The sequence below is a fragment of the Aureococcus anophagefferens genome (genome assembly GCF_000186865.1).
Source record: "Aureococcus anophagefferens unplaced genomic scaffold AURANscaffold_19, whole genome shotgun sequence".
Lineage (NCBI taxonomy): Eukaryota > Pelagophyceae > Pelagomonadales > Pelagomonadaceae > Aureococcus > Aureococcus anophagefferens.
Window position 1 is genome coordinate 357,761 of NW_008705579.1, and position 19,885 is coordinate 377,645.

Sequence of the window (19,885 nt, forward strand, 5' to 3'; positions counted from 1 at the left end):
GTCGACCCGCCTCGTGAAACGCCCCGTGAAATATCTGCGAACGACTCGCCTGAAAATCTCCTGAAAACCCATGCGACATCCGACCGTCGTCGCGGCGTGTCTCGCCTCCACGGCGACCGCCTACGGCCCCGAAACGCTTTCGAATGAAACGGCCAGCCCGACCTCGGCGCCCGCGCCCGTGTCCGCGTTCGAGTCGCGAGAGGAGCTCCTCGACGCGATCGAGCATTGGTACGACGACGAGGGCCACGCCGACGGCTGGTGGCGCGGCGAAGACCGCTACGGCCCCATCGGCGCCTGGGACACGTCGCGCGTCGCGGACATGAGCCGCCTCTTCTGCTACGCGGACTACTGCTGGCCGCACTCGCACGTCGGAGCGATGACGTTCGACGAGGACATCTCCGGCTGGGACACGTCGCGCGTGACGGACACGTCGTTGATGTTCCGCGGCGCGAACGCCTTCGACCGGGACGTCGGCGCCTGGGACACGTCGTCCGTCACGGACATGTCCTACATGTTCCGCGGCGCCGACGCGTTCGACGGCGACGTGGGCTCGTGGGACACGTCCGCGGTCGCGAGCGCGGTGCAGATGTTCAAGGACACCTACCGCTTCGACCAGGACCTGTCGCAGTGGGACGTCTCGCGCCTCGCCGACATGCGGGACATGTTCGCGCACGCGGCGGCCTTCGACCAGGACCTGAGCGCGTGGTCCGTGCCGTGCCAGGCGATGTATTTTCACGGCTCCGCGTGCGAGGAGGTGTCATGCGGTTTGTGGTGCGGCGGCGACGACGACTACGTCGCGGAGGACGACCCGGACATCACGCTCGTGTCCTTCTTCCTCGCCGCGACCGTGTCCATCCTCGCGAGCTACGCGATCATCTCGTGCTTCGTCCGGTTGCGGAGCTGCGGCAGCAAGGGGCCGGGCGGCGCGTCCGTCCACCCCATGGACCCCCCGGACATCGACCTCTGGGAGGACCACCCCGCGCCGGCGCCGCCGCCCGTCTCGTCCGGCGGCGTCGCGTCGCGCTGGGGCGCGCTGCGGCGCGCCGCGGCAATTGGCAACCACGAATGAAATCACAATACATGTGCTTAGTCTGTTTAGAAGAGAAAGTAGCTCTGGGCGAGCGGCACGGCCGTCGCCGGGTCGCAGGTGAGGGTCTCGCCGTCCGCCTTGACCTCGAAGGTCTCCGGGTCCACGGTGATGTCCGGCGTCGCGTCGTTGAGGACCATGTCCTTCTTGCCGACGGTCCTCGTGTTCTTGACCGCCGCCGTCGACTTGGAGAGGCCGTAGAGGTCCTTGACGCCGCGGTCGTGCGCCGCGCGCGACACGAACGCGAGCGACGTGTCGCCGACGGCCTTGCCGAGCGCGCCGAACATGGGGCGCATCTTCACCGGCTGGGGCGTCGGGATGGACCTGGGCGAGGGACGAGGTCGGTTGCAAAAACGGGGAAGGGGACGCGGCAACCGGACGCGTTCGGGTCGCCCATCTGGGCCCAGGCGATGGCCCCGCCCTTGATGACCATCTCGGGCTTGGCGCCGAAGTGGCTCGGCTTCCAGAGCACGAGGTCCGCGAGCTTGCCGACCTCGACGCTGCCGATGTGGTCGGACATGCCGTGGGCGATGGCCGGGTTGATCGTGTACTTGGCGACGTAGCGCTTGACGCGCGTGTTGTCGTCGCCGGCGGCCGCGTCTTCGGGCAGCGGGCCGCGCTGCTTCTTCATCTTGTCCGCGGTCTGCCACGTGCGCGTGATGACCTCGCCGATGCGGCCCATGGCCTGGGAGTCGCTGGAGATGATGGAGATGGCGCCCGTGTCGTGCAGGATGTCCTCCGCGGCGATGGTCTCGCCGCGGATGCGCGACTCGGCGAACCTGCGAACGCGCGCGGGTCGGCGGTAAAACTCCGGGGGGGGGGGGGGGGGGCGAACCGACGGCGAGAGCCTCGCCGGGCGGCGCGAAGAAGGGACGCGGGAAAACCGACGCGACGTCCTCGGGGATCGACTTGTCGAGGTGGTGGCAGACCATGAGCATGTCGAGGTGCTCGTCGATGGTGTTGACCGTGAAGGGCCGCGTCGGGTTCGTCGAGCTCGGCAGCACGTTCGGCTCGCCGCAGACCTTGATGATGTCCGGCGCGTGGCCGCCGCCGGCGCCCTCGCTGTGGTACGTGTGGATCGTGCGCCCCTTGATGGCCCCGAGGCTGTCGTCGACGAAGCCGGACTCGTTGAGCGTGTCCGTGTGGATCGTGATCGCGACGTCGTTCTCGTCCGCGAAGGTCAGGCACGCGTCGATGGCCGCGGGCGTCGTGCCCCAGTCCTCGTGGAGCTTGAGGCCCGCGGCGCCTGCGCGAGCGACGTCTTCGCGCGCGAAAGAAAAACGCGGGACGCCGCGAACGCGCCGGCCTCGATGACCTCGAGGAGCCCGCCCGGGTCGCTCGTGTTGCCCTTGCCGGAGAACCCAAAGTTGAGCGGCAGGTCGTCCGTCGCCTTGAGCATCATCTCGACCTCGCTCGGCGCGGGCGTGCACGTCGTCGCGCAGGTGCCGGACGCGGGGCCCGTGCCGCCGCCGTACATGGTCGTGAGGCCCGACGCGATGGCGTCGTCGCACTGCTGGGGGCAGATGAAGTGGATGTGCGTGTCGACGCCGCCGGCCGTGACGACGAGCTTCTCGCCCGCGATGGCCTCCGTCGTGACGCCGACGGTCATGCCCGGCGTGACGCCGTCCATGACGTCCGGGTTGCCCGCCTTGCCGACGCCGACGATGCGGTTGCCCTTGAGGCCGATGTCGCATTTCACGACGCCGAGGACCGCGTCGACGACGAGCGCGTTCGTGATGACCGTGTCGAGGGCGTCCGCGGCCGCGCAGCCCGTCTGCTGGCCCATGCCCTCGCGGAGCGTCTTGCCGCCGCCGAACTTGCACTCGTCGCCGTATGACGTGAAGTCCCGCTCGACGCGCACGGACAGCGCCGTGTCTCCCAGGTGGACGACGTCGCCGACCGTGGGCCCGTAGAGCTCCGCGTAGTGGGACCGCTCGAGCTGCAGCGGCTCGCCCGGCGCGGACCCGGCGTCCTCGTGGCCGAAGCCGCGCGCGGTCACGCGGGCCATGACCTCGTCCTTGCGGTCGGCCGTCGCCGCGCCGTCGGTCAGCAAGTTTCCGCTGCGCACGACCCGGGCGCCCGCGATGTCGACCAGGCTCACGACCTTGCGCTCGCCCGGCTCGAAGCGCACGGAGCTCCCCGACGGCACGTTGAGCCGCCGGCCGTAGGCCTCGCCCCGGTCGAAGACGAGGGCCGCGTTCGTCTCGATGAAGTGGTAGTGGCTCCCGATCTGGATCGGCCGGTCGCCCGTGTTCGTCACCTTGACCTCGACGACCGCGCGGCCCGCGTTCAACGTCACCGCGCCGTCGCCGCAGGCGAACGCGCCCGGCGCCGCGGGCGCGGCCGCGTCGCCGAAGGCCGCGAGGTCCGGCGCCGGCAGGCAGGACCCGTGGAGCGCCAGATCCAAATCGCCGTCGAGGGCCGAGATGGGGTGGTGCACCGTGAGGAGCTTCGTGCCGTCGGGGAACGTGCCCTCGACCTGGACCTCGCCGACGACCTCGGCGACGCCGGGTAGCACCTGGCGGCGGCCCAGGAGCCGCTGGCCCACGGTCATGAGCTCGGCGACGGACGCCCCGTCGCGGATCTTCTCGAGGCACACCGTCGCGATCAGCGCCGTCGCCTCGGGCTGGTTGAGCTTGAGGCCCCGGGCCAGGCGCTTCTGGGCGAGAGCCCCCACCTGGTGGAGCTGCAGGTGGTCCGCCTCGCGCGGCGTGAGGTGGAGGCGCCGCTTTTGGAGGAGTCGGAGCGGCGCGCGCCGCGTGAGCGCCAGCATCGCGTCCATCCGCCGGAGCCGATCGGGCAGCCTCAATCGACAAGGAAGGCGCCAAGGTGGCTTCTCGGGTTGATGATGCCGATTCTTGATTTTGTGGGAGCCTGCCTGAGCCTGAGCCTGTGGCAAGGCTGTAATCCAGGCCGATGGACGAGTGGCGCGCCGTCGCCATCGACACGCTCGCCGGCTGGGCCGCGGGCGTCGTGTGCACGGTGGCCTTCCAGCCCGTGGACACGGTGCTCACGCGCCAGCAGTACGAGGTGCGCGCCGCGGGCGCGGCGAGCGTCGTGCTGCGCCAGGGCGGCCTCTGGCGGGGCACGGCGCCGCTCCTCGCGCTCGTGCCGCTCCAGAACGCGCTGTTGATGGTCGGCTACGGCGCGGGCGAGCGCTGGGGCCGGGGCCTCGGGTCCGCCGCGGCGGAGCCGGCCGCGGCGCCGGCGCCGGCCGCGGTCTTCGCGGGCGGCTGCGCCGGCGGCCTCGCGCAGTCCTTCGTCGCGTCGCCCCTCGAGCTCGCCAAGGTGCGGCGCCAGCTCTGGCAGCCCGCGCCGCCCGTGGGCGCGGCGTTCCGGGGCCTCTCGGCGACGTTCTATCGGGACGTCGTGCCGCACGGCGTCTGGTTCCTCGCGTACGCGGACGCGAAGGCGCGCCTCGAGGCGAGCCGGGGCGCCGACGACGCCACGGTGCCCGTCGTCGCGGGCGCCTGGGCCGCGACGGTGGCCTGGGTCGTGGGCTACCCCTTCGACCTGCTGAAGACGCGGATCCAGGGCTCGCCGACGCCGCTCTCGCTGACGGGCGCCGCGCGGGACCTGCTCCGGCGCGAGGCCGCGCCGGGCGCCGTCAGCGCCGTCGCCGTCCTCTACCGGGGCCTCGGGCTCAAGCTCCTCCGCGCCGTGCCGTCGTCGGGCCTCAACTTCTTCGCCTACGAGTCCGCGAAGCGCGAGCTCGAGGCGCGATGGGCCGTCTAAATTTCTAGCGTCGTTCTCGAGCCCGACGCTGAGACTCGTCGCCCGCACTACAGCTCGCGCCGCCTCTGTTCCATGGCCGCGAGCTTGGCCGCGAGGCCCGCGTCGGCGTCGAGCGGCGGCGTGGCGGGCTCGCGGGACCGGCGCCGCACGGCGACGTGGTACTCCCGCGCGGCCGCGTCCTTCGCGTACCACGCGACGACCGCGCGGACCGCGTCCCGCAGGGGCGTCGGCCGCCAGTCGAGGGCGAGCAGCGCCTTGTGCACGGCCACGGGGCCGACGTCGTGCTGGGGCATAGACGCGACGGCGGTTTCGTCGAGGACGGCGGTCGCGTTCGCCACCTTGGCGACGACCTCCGCCATGTCGGCGACGGTGACGCGCGCGACGTGCGCGACGTGGAAGACTTCGCCGTAGGCGGCTGCTCCGGCCGCGTGCGCGGCGAGCACGGCGTCGACGACGTCCGGCGCGTAGACCCACGACATTTTGGGCGCGGCGCCGGCGGGCTGGCCCCGCGGCCGCACGCGCTCCGGCGGGACCAGCGTCGCGACGGGCCGCCCCGCGAGAATCGGGTCGACGAAGCTCTCGAAGAACCCGCCGAGGTTGTCGTAGACGCCGTAGACGTCCGGCAGGCGGAGCGACGTGTAGGGAAACCTGGGCAGCACAAGGGTGATTCAACGTCGCTTCAACGTGAGTGTTCCGCGCGCGCGTTCCGACAAAAGCATCCACGCTTCGAGACCGTTCCGAGAGATGATCGCTCGTCCAAAAGTCAGCCGAACGAGTGGAAAACGACCGAGATAGGAGCCATTGAAGTTGGGAATTTCGCTCTCTTGTGCTGCCCTGAGGGAAACCGCTCCGACTCCCAGGCCTCGGCCAGGGCCTCGTCGCAGGAGAGCTTCGCGCCGCCGTAGCGCAGCTGGTACGCGCCCTCGGGCGTCCGCGCAGCGACCGCCGCGTGCGCCGCGGCCTCGTCCGGCGGCGGCCGCGCGCAGCAGTCTTCCGCGAGCGGCAGGCCCCCGTCGAGCGGCAGCGGCGTCGCCTGGTAGACCTAGGACACGCGCGTCTTTGGGGGTGTGAGACGCGTACGCCGCACGGGTCGAGACCGAGTCCGTCGAGATGTGCACGAAGTGCGCGCCCGTGCCTCGGAGCGCTCGCACGGCGTCGAGCGTGAACTGCCGTTCGAAGCCGACGAAGTCGACGACGAGATCCCAGGGCCCGCGCTCCGCGACGAGCCGCGCGAAGCGCTCGCGCTGGTTCATGCGGTCGCACTTGAGGTGCGCGAGCTTGCCGCTTGCCACGGCCCGGCGCAGCGTCTCCGGCAGGACCGTGTGGCCGCGATTGAGCATGGCCACCTCCGCGCCGTCGAACTCCAGCAGCCGCTCGACGAGGTGGCGGCCGACGAACTGCGTGCCGCCGATGACGAGGGCGCGGCCTCGGAAGGCGTCGCAACGTCCGAGCAAGGCGAGAAGGGAGAGCGCGCGCATCGTCTGAGGGCAGCCCATCGTCAACATTCAGGTACCTTTGGCTGTCGCGAATAGATCTGCATTGTTCAACTTGCTTTTTGGCCCTTTTTTGATGGAAAAAGTTGATGGAGAATCGTACGAAAGTGCGGCTGCACGAGGGCTGCCGCTCCCGGTCCGGACCGGGCGTCCCGCACACAGATGTGGGCAATGTTTGAGTCAGCAGCCCGCGCGTGATGTGGGCGGTGTTGCTGATGGCCGCCGCGGCGGCCGGGCTGCTGGCGACGGAGGGCCGCACGGCGCAGCAGATCGAGGCCGTCGCGGCCGCGCTCCTCGCCGTCGACGACCTCAACGCCGCCTACGCGTCGGACAACATCACCTTCACGCTCGCGGCGGCCTGGGGCGACTACGACGTCGACGTCGTCGAAGCGTCGACGAACGCGACGGCGGGCGGCTTCGTCGTCCTCGCGCGGCCGCCGCCCTGCGACGTCGGGACGGCGTGGAACGGCACGGCCTGCGAGGCCTGCCCGCCGGGCTTCACGCGCGTCGAGGGCGACGCCTGCGCGCCCTGCGCGCCGGGCTCGTTCTCGGACGACCGCCTGCTCTGCGAGCCCTGCGACGAGTACTCCTACCAGCCGGCGTTCGCGGCGGCGTCGTGCCTCGCGTGCCCGGCGAACGCGAAGCGCGTGTCCCAGCGGGGCCTCGTCGTCGGCGACGGCTCCTCCGTGGACCAGTGCCTCTGCGAGGCCGGCTTCTACAGCACGGCGCCGCTGCCGAACGCGACGGCCTTCGACGACGCCTGGGGCGCGCCGGGCGTCGCGTGCGCGGCCTGCCCCGAGGGCGCCGTCTGCCGCGGCTACGCCTACGCGCCCTACAACGAGAAGAACTACTGGGCGGACCCGGCGAACCCCGCGGTCGTGCAGGAGTGCTACAACGACGGCCAGTGCAAGCGCAAGTTCCGGTGCTTCGAGGCCTACGAGGGCCGCGCGTGCACGGAGGTGCGGACGCACGAGTACTTCCTCCTCGGCGGCGCCCTCGAGCTCAAGTGCCCGTCGACCTTCGGCGCGCGCCTCGCGCTCACGGTCTCGCTCGTGCTCGTCGCCGTCGCCGTCTGGATCTTTTTCAACAGCCTCGTGCTGGCCGAGTGCGAGCTCTTCGACATCCTGCTGAGCTACGTGCAGACCGTCGCCATCATCTCCTCCTTCCACATCTCCTGGCCCAAGCACGCGCGCTACCTCTTCGTGTTTTTCAGCCTGCTCCTCTTCGACGTCGACGCGGTCGCGCCGAACTGCCTCGTGCGGTGGACGAACCGCCACGCCTACGCGGCCCAGTACGGCCTGTGCCTCGTGGGCACGCTCAAGTGGTACAAGGTCGGCGGCCTCCTCGCCGCGAAGCTCTGGCGCGAGCCCGAGGCGCGGTCGTTCCGCGGGGTCCGCGACGCGTTCCGCTTCGAGACGGGCGATCTCAGCGACGTCGCCGTCGACGCGCTCGTGACGTCGCTGACGGTCCTCGACCTGCAGCACTTCATCCTGACCTACAACTTCTTCTCGGCGCGCCCCGGCGTCCCTTTTTTTCTTTCTTCGAGCGCGACGCGCGTCCCCGCGTCGCAGATCTTCAAGTGCTCCGACGGCGACGTCGACGGCGTCGCGTCGTACGTGCTGAGCATGCCCGACATCCGCTGCGAGTCGCGGCTCCACAAGAAGCTGCTGGCCGGCAGCGCCCTGCTCTGGATCATCGCGGGCGTCGGCATCCCCCACGCGATCATGGTCAAGATCTTCCGCGAGTACGCGACGCACGCGGGCTGCCACAGCCCCGCGGTGCTCGCGCGCTTCGGCTGGTCCTTCGAGCGCTTCCGGAGCCCGCTCCACTTCTGGTACATCGTGCTCAAGTGGCGGTCCATCCTCATCTGCGCGATCACGACGCTCGACGACGGCGCGGTCCAGCTCTTCTGCGGGTCCGCGGTCATCGCCTGTGTGGATTCCAAATCTTCAACCCGACTTCAATGTGAGCGTAATCGACGGTTTCGACGCGAGGCTTTCTACCGTGCTTCGAGAACTTCACCAGAGTAATCGATGCGTCCAAAAATCAGCCGAATCGACTTCGATTTGACCGAGATAGAGAGTTCTGAAGTTTGGTGGGGACCCCCAAACCAGTGGTTGATTTCCACACAGGTCATCGCCGTCGAGCAGACGCTGAGCCTGCTGTTCCGCCCCTACGAGAAGACGCTGCTCAACGGCGTCGACACGGCGGGCTTCGTGCTCGTCGCGGCCTTTGCGTCGTCGACGATCGTCCTATTCTCCGACGAGGCGCACCGCTTCAAGCAGACGTGGCTCGTGTCCGTCGTCGCGTTCGTCGTCGCGGCGTTCGGCGCCGTCGCGGTGCACGAGGTCCTCGCGAAGCGCGACCGCCTCTTCAAGCAGGCCGCGACGCAGGAGACGAAGCGGCGGTTTCGCGTCGACGACCACCGGGGCATCCTCTCGAAGCGGCTGTCGGAGTTGCAGCACCGCGCGTCGTCCGTCGCGCACGAGCTCGTCGACAGGGCGCTGCACCACCACGGCCGGTCGAGCCCCTCGAGCCGCGACGCGCCGAAGCACGCGGCGGAGGGCGGGCGGCGCGTCGACCCGGAGCTGCTCCTCGACGCGGTCGCGGAGCTCAGCGACACGCTCTGCGGGAAGCCCTGGCACGCGTTCGTGACGGACCCGGACACGTCGGACGCGGTCTGGGACGACTACCGCGACGCGTCCCTGGCCATCCGGCCCTTCGTCTGCGACGCGTCGCCGACGAGCCGCTACTCCGCGGACGCGCGCGCGTGCTACTGGCGCCTCTTCTGCAAGGCGCGGCCCCGGCGTCCCATTTTCTTCCTCGAGCGCGACCCGCGCCCCCTCCGCAGAACTACCCGGGCGTCATCGACTTCGTCGTCGAGGAGCTCACGCACGTGGAACGGACGATCTACTTCGGGTGCATGCTGCGCCTCGAGCGGTTCCTCCAAAAGGACGGGCACACGCGGCTCCACGATTTGATCGAGGAGGCGGACCGGTCGTCGATCCTCTACTTCCTGCTGTCGGCGTCGAAGGCCGACGCGGACAAGCTCGTCACGGTGCTCCACGGCATCCTCCGGAGCGCGGACGCGGACGCCGCGGCCCGCGGCGACGCGCTCTGCCGGCCCCAGGGCAGCACAAGAGAGCGAAATTCCCAACTTCAAAGGCTCCGATCTCGGCCGTTTTCCACTCGTTTTGGCTGACTTTTGGACGAGCGATCATCTCTCGGAACGGTCTCGAAGCGTGGATGTGTTTTCCGTAACGCGCGCGCGCGGAACACTCACGTTGAAGCGACGTTGAATCACCCTTGTGCTGCCCAGGCCGGCCCCGGCGCGCGCGGACGGACGTCGCGGGCCGGCGGCCCTCCTACGGGCTCCAGGACCTCGCGACGCCCGGCGGCGTCAGCTCGAGCCTCGCGGCGGTCCAGGACCAGGTCAGTGGCCACGCGAACGAGCACCACGCGAAGCAGCACAAGACGACCGTCGAGGACTGCGAGAAGGTCGAGGTGCGGGCCGTGCTCCTCTCGCACGTCGTGACGAAGAAGGACGCCGACGACGAGGCGCCCGTCGTCGTCGTCGACGACGAGATGCCCGAGGCCCTGGGCGAGGTGGCGCGCCGCGAGTCGCGGCGGGCCCTCGTGCCCTACCCGGAGTCGCTCGGCGCGTTCTTCTGCGCGTCCCAAGACGACCCCGTCGTCGGCATCTACGCCTGCGGCGACTGAGCGGGCGCTCGGATGTCGCTAACTTTCGTTCGGTCGAGTCCGAGGAGGAGAAGGAGGCGGCTGTGCCTCAAGCGCCGGGCGTCCTGGGCTAGCGTCCTTCAAGTACCCGGCACGGTCCGAATATATTTGGCTTCTTGGCCAACTCAGTGAGGCCGGGCTGCTTCCGCACCATCGTCGGCGCCGTCAGCGCCGCGTGCCACCACCATGGGCCTCGTCAACAGCGTCGGCTCTCGCGCCATGCGCCCTCCGAACCCGCCGTCCTACGGCCTCGAGGCCGACGGCGACGGCTGGCGCTTCACGAGCCCGCCGCTGGACTACGGCTGCGCCGCGTGGTCGCCGCAGAACAACTACGCCAACGGGTGCCCCATCGGGTTCCCCGGCGCGCGCAAGGCGCGGTCGTCGCACCTCGCGCACACCGTGACGAAGCGGCGCAGCGCGGAGACGGGGCGCGACATCGCGCTGCTCCGCGTCTACTCGACGGAGCCGAGCGCGGCGCGGCCGACGCTCCTCTACTCCAAGGGCAACAGCTTCGACATGGGCATGCTGCGCTACCACTGCGTCCAGCTGGCGCAGCTTTTCGACGTCGACGTCGTCTACTACGACTACGGCGGCTACGGCGCGTCGTCGGGGTCGCCGTCCGCGGCGGGCACGGTCGCGGACGCGAAGGTCGCCGCGGACTACGTCGAGGAGCTCGGCGTCCCCTGGAGCCGCGTGATCCTCTACGGCTTCTCGCTGGGCAACGGGCCGACGTGCGCGCTCGCGGGCGACGTCCTCCGGGGCCGGGGCCTCCGGGGCGTCATCCTCCGGTCGGGCTTCGTCTCGGGCGTCGCCGCGGGCACGGACCTCGTCCAGCGCTACGCCGCGTCCTACGTGCCCGCGGGCGCCCTGCCGAGCTGGATGGACGTCTGGCCCAACGAGAAGCGCTGCGCGGACTTCGACGCGCCGACGCTCGTCGTCCACGGGTCGCGGGACGAGCTCCTGTCCATGTGGCACGCGGAGCGGCTCCTCGCGGCGCTGCCGGAGGGCCGCCGCGCCGCGCCCTTCTTGGAGGACATGGGCCACTTCGACGTCGAACGGCACCCGGCCTACGTGCCGCGGCTCCGGAGCTTCATCCACGGGGAGACCGCGAAGGCCTCGGCGGCCTAAAATAGCACCTCGGTACCTTCATCCACGGGGAGACGAAAATGGAACCTCCGTTACCTAGGGCCTTGGTCCGGCGGCCTCGCCCTTGTCGACGGCCGCCTCGCCCGCGGCGAGCGCGGCGGCGAACGCGTCCTCGTCCATGTTGATCTGGGACGCCTCTACCGTGAGGAGGAATTCGATGGCGGAGCGCAGGTTCACGAAGCAGTAGCCCGCCTTGGACATGAGCGCGGTCGGGTTGTGGAAGGCCTCGACGTAGTCGCAGTTGCTGTGGAGCCGCGGCACGTCCGCGTGGAGGACGACGTAGATGAAAATGGGCAGAAAGTCGTCGGCGCCCGCGCGGCTCTCCGACGTGCCCTTGCGCGAGCTGTTCTCCGCGCGCGCCAGGTTCAGCACCGAAAAGATCATGGACGCGCACCTCACGACGCAGTCGACCTTGTCCGCGGGCGCGCGGCTGTGGTCCATGCGGCGGAGCTCGTCGCGCGCGATGTTCAGCACGACCTCGTTGCAGAGGTGGGCCTTGACGTCGAGGTGGCCCGGCGTCACGAAGCGGCTCAGCGCGCGGCAGCGCCGCCTCAGCTCCGCGTCGCGGCCGTCGTTCCGCACGGCCTCGAACGCGAGCCCGCCGACCTTGGACATGACGTACTTCTCCAGCGCGGACCGCGCCGACGACAGGCCCCGCGCGCCCAGCGCGCTCCACTCGGGCCGCTTCTCGAGGTGCGCCTCGGCCGCGGCGAAGAACTGCGCGCACGTCGCCGGGAGCTCCGCGAGGGCTTCCGTCCGCGCGTCGCCCTCCAGGCCCTCGAACTTGCCCAAAATCTGCAGCACAAACGTGCGCACGTGGCCGACGAGCTCCGCCGACGACGGCTGCATGAGCCGCGTCAGAAACTCCTTGTAGGACAGCTGGCTGCCCTCCGCGGCGTCCTCGGCTTGGCGCCGCTCCTCGCGGTCCGCGGCGGCCTTCGCGCGCGCGGCCTCGCGCCGCGCCGTCGGCGCGTCGGCCTCCGGGGACCGGTCGTACAACCCGAAGACGGCCGCGGACGTCGACGGCTGCGACGGCTTCGGCGCGTCCTTCTTGACGAACGCGGACGCGCCGAGGCCCGCGTCGTCGTCGAGCCCGCGGACCGCGGGCGGCGGCGGCGTCGGCGGCCGCGGCGGCGTCGCCGGTGCCGGCGGCGCGGCGAGTTCGCCGCCGTCGGAGAAGATGTCCGGCTCCGAGTCGGTGCTGCCGGAGCGAGCGGCGTCCTTTTTGAACACGGAGATGCGCCGCATCGCCGCGGGGATCGGCGCGGCGCCCTCCTCGGACGCGCGCTGCTGCTCGAGCGTCAGGCGCCGCTCGGCCGCGGCGACGTTCTCGACGCCGAAGCCCGACGCGTCGAGGCGCGCCTTCAAGATGTCCGACGGCCGCCGCGCGGCGAACGCGGCGGCGTCGGCCGCGTCGCGGAACGCGCCCTCGCCGCCGTCGAAGGGCAGCTCGCCGGACGCGCAGCGGCTCGGCGCCGCCGGCGCCTCGACCTCGTCGAAGTCGGGCTCGTCCAGGTACTCCTTCATGTCGTTGAGGTCGACGTCGAACTCGTCGGCCATGATGGCTCTGCAGCGATGCGGCGGCTGGGCTGGCGCGGGCCGAGGCCGGCGGCGCGTTCGGCGCGACGGCGCGCCGCGGCGACGACGAGACCGACGCGCCGCAGCGACGACGACTCGGGCGACGAGGCCGAGGCGCCGCGGCCCGCTGCGGAGCCGGGCGAGAGGAGACCCACACCTTTTTTTACCACAGACTTTTTTGCAAGTTGCAGCGTTTGTTGAACCGCCTAGAGTTACGCGCCGCGGCGTCGCAGGTGCAGCAGGTACTCGCGGTTGCCCTTCTCCTCGTAGAAGGGGCACTCGAAGGCCGCGAGGGGCTCGCAGTCGTCGAGCTGCGCCTCGCAGAAGGCGCGGACGCCGCCGAGCGCCGCCTCGCGCGCGGCGGCGTCGCGGACGACGCCCTTGCCCTGGCGGACGATCGCGGGCCCGACCTCGAACTGGGGCTTCACGAGGCAGACGAGGTCTGCCTTCGCGCGGGCCCAGGCGTTGGGCAGGATGAGCTCGAGCGAGATGAAGGACACGTCGATGACGACGAGGTCGTAGGCGTCGCGGAGCGGCAGTTTCGCGAGCGCGCCCGCGTCGCGGCAGTTGATGCCCTCGAAGTTGCGGACGCGGTCGTCGCCGAGGAGCGACGCGTGGAGCTGGCCCGTGCCCACGTCCAAGCAGTCGACGGCCGCCGCGCCGTGCTTCAGAGCGCAATCGGTGTAGCCGCCCGTCGACGCGCCGAAATCCGCCGCGGTGCCGCCGCCGGCGAGCGACCGCGCGATGGACGGCCAGCGCTCGAGCGCCGCGTGGAGCTTCTCGCCGCCGCGGCTCACGTAGCGCGTCAGCGAGCCCTCGGCCACGCGGATCTCGCAGTCCGGATGGAGCTTTTGGCCCGGCTTCGTCGCCGCGACGTCGCCCGCGAGCAGCACGGCGCCGGCCTTGACGAGCGCCGTCGCCTGCGACCGCGACGGCGCGAGGCCGCGGCTTAGGAGGAGGCTGTCGAGGCGCTCCTTCGTCGTCGACGGCGCGGCGATGGTTGCCGCCTGCAGCGAGGTCGAGCGCTTGCTGGCGGATGCGCGCATCGTCATCGCTCGTCGCGTTGCAAAGCGCAGGCTCTGCGCCGTAGCAATGAGGAGCATGACCGGGAGCCGCATTGGAAGATGGATTGCGATTTGTGCTGCTGGCGAACGATGGATTGATTTCACCACGGCATCGCTTGGGAATGAGGTGTCCTGCAACACTCTGAAACGTTGGCTCATCATGGGGGGGGTTGCTCCGGCAAGGTCGGCGCCGTCGCGCGACGGCGGCGTCTAAAGTCACTCTTTTTTGCATGCGCCGGGAGAGGTCCGGTGGCTACGCTCGCGTGAAGCAAGCTCTTTCTAACTCGACGATCTCGGCACAATATCCTCGAAAAAGGACCAAATACGAATACGCGCGTTTACGCGCCAGCCATGCGCTGCGTATAGGTGCAGAACGGTCGCTTTTTGTGGTCGGGGCGACGCCCCATGACCCCTGGCGTCGCCCTGGACGGTTGGTGAGTGCCGGAGACGCCGTTTCGGTGTCGGTCCAAAATCCACCCTACGGGCCTCGCTCGTCCACCGCGCTCCTACGGACAAATCCGGCACAGCCGATCTCGCCACCATCGATGGTGTTGGACGTGCCCCTTGGTTTCCGAGTCGACGGTACTATGAAGGTTCGATCGCGCTCAAGATCGTGACTTTCGAGTACCGCGTCGCTGCGCTGGAGGGGTCGGCCGGGGCGCCACTACGGAGCAAACTCCCCCCTGCTCATCGCTGAACCGCTGGCCACAGCGCAAACACGACTTGTCGACTTGAGGTAGCAGAGGAGCGCGTCGATCGAGCTCGCCACGATCAGCACGCCATGTTGTTTGCGCGCGCCGCGCGCAGCGTCGCCAACGTCGGCGCGCCCGTGCTCGGCGTCGCCGCGCTCCAGTGGCAGTTCGGCGCGCCGGAGGAGCGCGTCGGCCGGCCCTGGACCTTCCAAAACACGGTAGCGCGCTGCGACGGCCCCGGCGTCGCCGTGGGCATCGACCTGGGCACGACGTTCAGCTGCGTCGGCGCCTACAGCGCGGACAAGGGCCGCGTCGAGATCCTCGCCAACGCCGAGGGCCACCGGACGACGCCCAGCTACGTCGCGTTCGCGTCCGGCGGCGAGCGCCTCGTCGGCGACGCGGCGAAAGCCCAGGCGTCGCGCAACGCGACGGGCACGATCTACGACGCGAAGCGTTTGATCGGTCGCCGCGCCGGCGACGCGTCCGTGAAAGCCGACGAGAAGCGCTGGCCCTTCGCGGTCGCCGCCGGAAAAGACGGCAAAGCGATGGTCAAGGCCGTCGGCCCCGACGGCGACGCGCAGACGCTCCACCCCGAGGAGATCTCCGCCGCCGTGCTCTCGAAGCTCAAGAAGGACGCCGAGGCGGCGCTGGGGAAGGCGGTGACGAAGGCCGTGATCACGGTCCCCGCGTACTTCAACGACGCGCAGCGGCAGGCGACCAAGGACGCGGGCGCGATCGCGGGCCTCGAGGTGCTGCGCATCATCAACGAGCCCACGGCGGCGGCCCTGGCCTACGGCCTGGGCGGCAAGGACAGCGCGGGCGCCGACGCCGACGCGAAGAACGCCGCGAAGCCCGTCAAGGTCCTGGTCTACGATCTGGGCGGCGGCACGTTCGACGTCACGCTGCTGGAGATGGAGGCCGGCGTGCTCGAGGTGAAGGCGACGGCGGGGGACACGCACCTCGGCGGCGAGGACTTCACGAACGCGTTGGCGGACCACGCGGCGGCGGCCTTCGCCGCGGCGAAGCCCGGGCTCTTCTCCGGCAAGTCCGGCGCCGCGGACGCGTCGTGGCTCGACGCCAAGGCGCGGCGGCGGCTCTACCTCGCCTGCGACACGGCGAAGAAGGCCTTGAGCGCGTCGTCGAAGACGGCCATCGAGGTCGACGCGCTCTACAAGGGCGAGGACTTCGGGCCGCTCGACGTGTCCCGCGCGACGTTCGAGAGGCTCAACGACGCGGCCTTCGACCGGTCCATCCGGTCCGTCGCGCGCGTGCTCAAGGACGCCAAGGTCGAGGCGTCCGACGTCGACGAGATCGTGCTCGTCGGCGGCAGCACGCGCGTGCCCAAGGTCCGGGAGAAGCTCCTGGCGTTCTTCGAGGCCAAGGGCAACAGCCGGCGCACGCTCAACTGCAGCCTCAACCCCGACGAGGCCGTGGCCTACGGCGCGGCGGTCCACGCGGCCGTGCTCGCGGGCGCCGACGCCGACGGCAACCTGGGGGACCTCGTGCTCCTCGACGTCGCGCCGCTGAGCCTCGGCATCGAGACCGCGGGCGGCGTCATGGCGCGATTGATCGAGCGGAACACGACGATCCCGGCGAAGCAGTCCCAGACCTTCACGACGCACGCGGACAACCAGCCGGGCGTCGACATCAAGGTCTACGAGGGCGAGCGCGCGCTCACGCGGGACAACCGGCTCCTCGGCGACTTCTCGCTCGGGGGCATCGCGCCCGCGCCGCGCGGCGCGCCGCGCATCACCGTGACCTTCGACGTCGACGCCAACGGCATCCTCAGCGTCTCCGCCGACGACCAGGCGAGCGGGCGGAGCCAGAAGATCACGATCACCGCGGACAAGAAGGGCGGCAAGCTGAGTCGGGCCGACGTCGAGCGCATGGTCGCGGACGCGGAGGCCCACGCGGCCGACGACTCCGCGGCGCTGGACCGGGCCCACGCGCGCAACGACTTCGAGGCGGCCTGCTACGCCGCGCGGTCCACGCTCGCCAAGGCCGACGCGGTCGACGAGTCCGACAAGACCGCCGTCGAGCGCGAGGTGTCCGCGGCGCTCGCGTGGCTCGAGGCCGAGGCCGGCGCCGACGGCGACGCGGTCCGCGCGCGCCGGGCCGACTTCGACGCCATCGTCCACCCCGTCGTCGCGAAGATCTACGAGAGCCAACAGCCCGACGAGCCGCCGCCGGACGCCGCCGGCGACGACGACCAGTTCTTCGACGGCGACCGCAAGTAACCGGCGTTTAGGGCATGACGGGGAGGCCGCAGGCGACCAGGGCCGCGCGGGCCCGGGCCTGCGCGGGGTCCGGCGCGAGCTCGTCGCGCTCCGCGGCCGTCAGCGGGGCCGCCGTCGGCTCGAGGTACTTCGCCGGCGGCGCGATGATGTCGTCGATGGGCGGCGGCGGCAGGTCGCCGAACATCTCCTGCGTCGCCTCGACGAGCCACTGCGCGGGCTTGTCGTCGAAGGGCCGCGGGTTGTGCGCCGGGTCGCCGCCCCCGCACACGTCGGGGAACTCCCGCTGGTACGCGTCCGCGAGCTCGACGGACGAGAACATGTACTCGCTCGGGTGCGGCGCCGGGTGGTAGTCCGCCTGGCTCTCCTGCCAGCGGCGGTCGAGCTCCTGCGCGAGCCAGGGGTCGTGGTACTTCTCGTGCGCCTCGGCGAAGATCTTCTCCCGGTCGAGGTAGCCCATGTCCTCCGGGTTCGGCGGGAAGGCGCCGGGGTGCCGGTCCTCGGCCGCCGGCGGCTCGTAGAGCCGCGGGTGCCGGACGGGGTCGTCGATGTTTGGGGTATCGCCGGTCGCGGGCTCCGCTGCCGGGGCCGGGGCTGCGGCTGGAGGCGCGGCAGCCATGCTTGCACGGTTACAGGCTGAAGGAGCAGCTCCTAGAGTAAGGAGCACCTACCTTGCATACCCTCTCTCCGCGAGCTCCGCGCCGACGCCTGCGCTCGGCGCAGTCGCTGCTACAGGAGGCCCAGCCGCGCCGTCGCGTGCGCCGTGCGCCGTCGCTGCTGCAGCGCTTGCTAGACATCACAAAATAGTCGCATCGATGCGCGCACAAGCGCTGCTGCTGCTGCTCTGCGCCGCCAGAGCACATGCGCTCGCGACGCTGACGCGGCGGCGCTGCCTCGCCGGCGCCACCGCCAGCCTCGCCGGCGCCAGCGCCATCCTGGCGCCGGCGGCGCCCGCCGTCGCGGGCTACTCGTCGGAGACCGTCGCGAAGGCGAAGGAGGCGTGGGCCGTCGCGGACCCGAGCCGCGCGCAGGACTGGGTGCCGCTGATCGTCGCCGGCGACGGCGCGCTGGGCGAGCTCCTCGACAACTGGCCGGCGATCACCGCCAAGAACGACGGCGACGCGGTCCGGCGGTACCTCGGCACCGTCGGCATCACGTCGCCGCTCTTCAAGATCCGCCCGGCGCTCGCGGCGATCATCAAGGCGCGGGACCTGCCGGACGCGTTCGACGTCGTCGCGTTCGCGGAAGTCTCCGAGGAGTTCCTGAGCGACCTGCAGGCGGCGGAGGGCGCGGCCTACGGCGCCAACTTTGCGGACTTTTCCACGAGCGTCGGCAAGGGCGGCCTGTCGCCCGCGGCGACGCAGCTGGCCAAGTGCCGGGAGGACGTCAGGCGCCTGAAGAAACGGTCCGGCGAGCTGGTCGCGCTCCTCGGGCCGCTCCGGAAGTAGGTTCGCGAGTCTCAATTCGAGGGGGTGGTTAGGGGGTCCGAAGGGGGGCGGGAGAGAGTCGGCGGCGCGGCGGGCGCGCGAAGAGGCGGCGGCGGGCCGCGGCGGCGCGCCGGAGGTCGGGGGGACGCGCGCGCTCCCCGCCGCGGGAGCGGCGGCGCGTGCTGGAAGCGGCGCCCGACTTTAGAGGATGGTGCAGGCGCCGGACTTGGCCTTCTCGCCGCCGCCGCCGCCGCCGCCGCCGTGCTTGGGCTTGCCGCCGTTCTTCTCCGCCTCCCACTGGAGGAGCCAGACGATCTCGGCCTGGTAGGCCTTGGAGCTCACGAAGTTCCAGGCCTTGATGTCGAAGTCCTTGTCCTCGAGGGACACCTCGGCGCCGAGGGACTCGAACTCGCCGATCGCGTCCGCGTCCTTGGCGTTGATGGCCTTGCCCGGCGCGAAGGGCGGCTCGATGGTCTCCGCGACGATGGCGTCGAAGTCGAGCTCGGAGAAGTACTGGTGGTCCATGATCTCCTGGCAGCCGCCGGCGCCGAGGCGCTTGTCCGGGTCCTTGTTGAGGAGCTTCTTGCAGAACTCGCGGCAGTGGCTCTTCTTGAAGTCGGGCTCCGTCCAGATGTCCGCGGACATGTCCGGGTTCATCTCGAGGATGGCCTGGGCCATCTTCGCGCAGGCGTCCTTCTTCTTCGCCGCCTTGGCCGCCGCCGGGTCGCCCTCGTCGTCCTTCTTCTTCTTCTTCTTCTTCTTCTTGCCGCCCCAGTTCGCGGCCTCTTTCGTCCGGAAGGGGCAGACGCCGAGGATGAACTCGACGAGCATGCAGCCGTAGGAGAAGTAGTCGACGCGCTGGTCGTAGACCTCCTTGCGGAGCATCTCCGGCGCCATGTAGCCGGGCGTGCCGCTCGCGCCCTTGAGCTCCGTGTGCACGCGGCACGCGAGGCCCAGGTCGCTCAGGCGGATGCGGCCGCTCTCGTCGACGAGCATGTTCTCGGGCTTGATGTCGCGGTAGACGATGTTGAGCTCGTGGAGCGCCTTGAGGCCCAGGATCGTCCGCGCGGCGTAGTACTGCGACCGCTTGTAGTCGAAGGTCTTGTGCTGCGCGAGCCAGTACTTGAGGTCGCCGCCCATCATGAGGTCGATGACGAGCACGAGGCGGTTGCGGTCCTTGAAGGCGAACTTGAGGTTCACGGCGAAGGGCGAGTCGAGCTGCTTCAAAGCCCAGTGCTCGTTCCAGCAGAGCTCGAAGGCCTTTCGTCGCTTGATGCGCTTCATGCAGATCTCCTTCATGGCGTACATCTTGCCCGTGGCGAAGGTGCGGCAGCCGTAGACCATGCCGAAGCCGCCCTTGCCCAGGATGCGGAACTTGTTGAAGTCCTCGGGCGTCAGGTTCGTCTCCTCGCGGTACCGGTACTGGAGGTACTCCTTGCAGAATTCCGACGCCTTGAACTGGGGGATGTAGCCGCCGAGCGTGCCGACGACGAGGGCGTCGAGCTTGTCGAAGGCGTCGGGCTGCGTCGTCGTCGGGGCCAGATCCGTCGCCTTGGCGGCCGTGATCGGCCACGTGCCGTGGCCGCTCCGCGTGGACCCGCGCTGCGACTTGCCCTTGGAGCCGCGGTTCATCATCGTGCCGCCGACCTTCTGGTTCTTGGGCACGGGCTCCTCGCCCGGCAGAAAGGTCC

General features: G+C 70.4%; 6 protein-coding genes across 6 annotated transcripts; 3 read left to right on the plus strand and 3 right to left on the minus strand.

Annotated features, from left to right (window-relative positions):
- Positions 1 to 1,095: 1,095 nt before the first annotated feature.
- URE2 (hypothetical protein) lies at positions 1,096 to 3,860 on the minus strand (the record flags this gene model as incomplete). Its single annotated transcript, XM_009041223.1, has 4 exons — positions 1,096 to 1,411; positions 1,468 to 1,866; positions 1,976 to 2,333; positions 2,390 to 3,860. 4 exons carry the CDS (start codon positions 3,858 to 3,860, stop codon positions 1,096 to 1,098), a joined length of 2,544 nt encoding a protein of 847 aa, XP_009039471.1.
- A 132-nt stretch (positions 3,861 to 3,992) lies between these two features.
- Positions 3,993 to 4,868, plus strand: AURANDRAFT_60227 (hypothetical protein; the record flags this gene model as incomplete). Its single annotated transcript, XM_009041141.1, has 1 exon — positions 3,993 to 4,868. One exon carries the CDS (start codon positions 4,004 to 4,006, stop codon positions 4,820 to 4,822), a length of 819 nt encoding a protein of 272 aa, XP_009039389.1.
- A 1,644-nt stretch (positions 4,869 to 6,512) lies between these two features.
- On the plus strand, positions 6,513 to 11,181 carry AURANDRAFT_72119 (hypothetical protein; the record flags this gene model as incomplete). The annotated part of the gene is made up of 5 exons (XM_009041142.1): positions 6,513 to 8,249; positions 8,448 to 9,038; positions 9,167 to 9,506; positions 9,635 to 9,989; positions 10,257 to 11,181. 5 exons carry the CDS (start codon positions 6,513 to 6,515, stop codon positions 11,179 to 11,181), a joined length of 3,948 nt encoding a protein of 1,315 aa, XP_009039390.1.
- Positions 11,182 to 11,337: 156 nt separating this feature from the next.
- On the minus strand, positions 11,338 to 11,616 carry AURANDRAFT_17718 (hypothetical protein; the record flags this gene model as incomplete). Its single annotated transcript, XM_009041222.1, has 1 exon — positions 11,338 to 11,616. A coding segment is annotated over one exon (279 nt), but the record flags the coding sequence as incomplete, so codon positions are not given.
- A 1,635-nt stretch (positions 11,617 to 13,251) lies between these two features.
- On the plus strand, positions 13,252 to 16,770 carry AURANDRAFT_59274 (hypothetical protein; the record flags this gene model as incomplete). The annotated part of the gene is made up of 2 exons (XM_009041143.1): positions 13,252 to 13,292; positions 14,811 to 16,770. The coding sequence occupies 2 exons, from the start codon at positions 13,252 to 13,254 to the stop codon at positions 16,768 to 16,770; spliced, it is 2,001 nt and encodes a 666-aa protein (XP_009039391.1).
- A 1,874-nt stretch (positions 16,771 to 18,644) lies between these two features.
- On the minus strand, positions 18,645 to 19,622 carry AURANDRAFT_10764 (hypothetical protein; the record flags this gene model as incomplete). The annotated part of the gene is made up of 2 exons (XM_009041221.1): positions 18,645 to 18,872; positions 19,002 to 19,622. Coding segments are annotated over 2 exons (849 nt in total), but the record flags the coding sequence as incomplete, so codon positions are not given.
- Between the last annotated feature and the right edge of the window lie 263 nt (positions 19,623 to 19,885).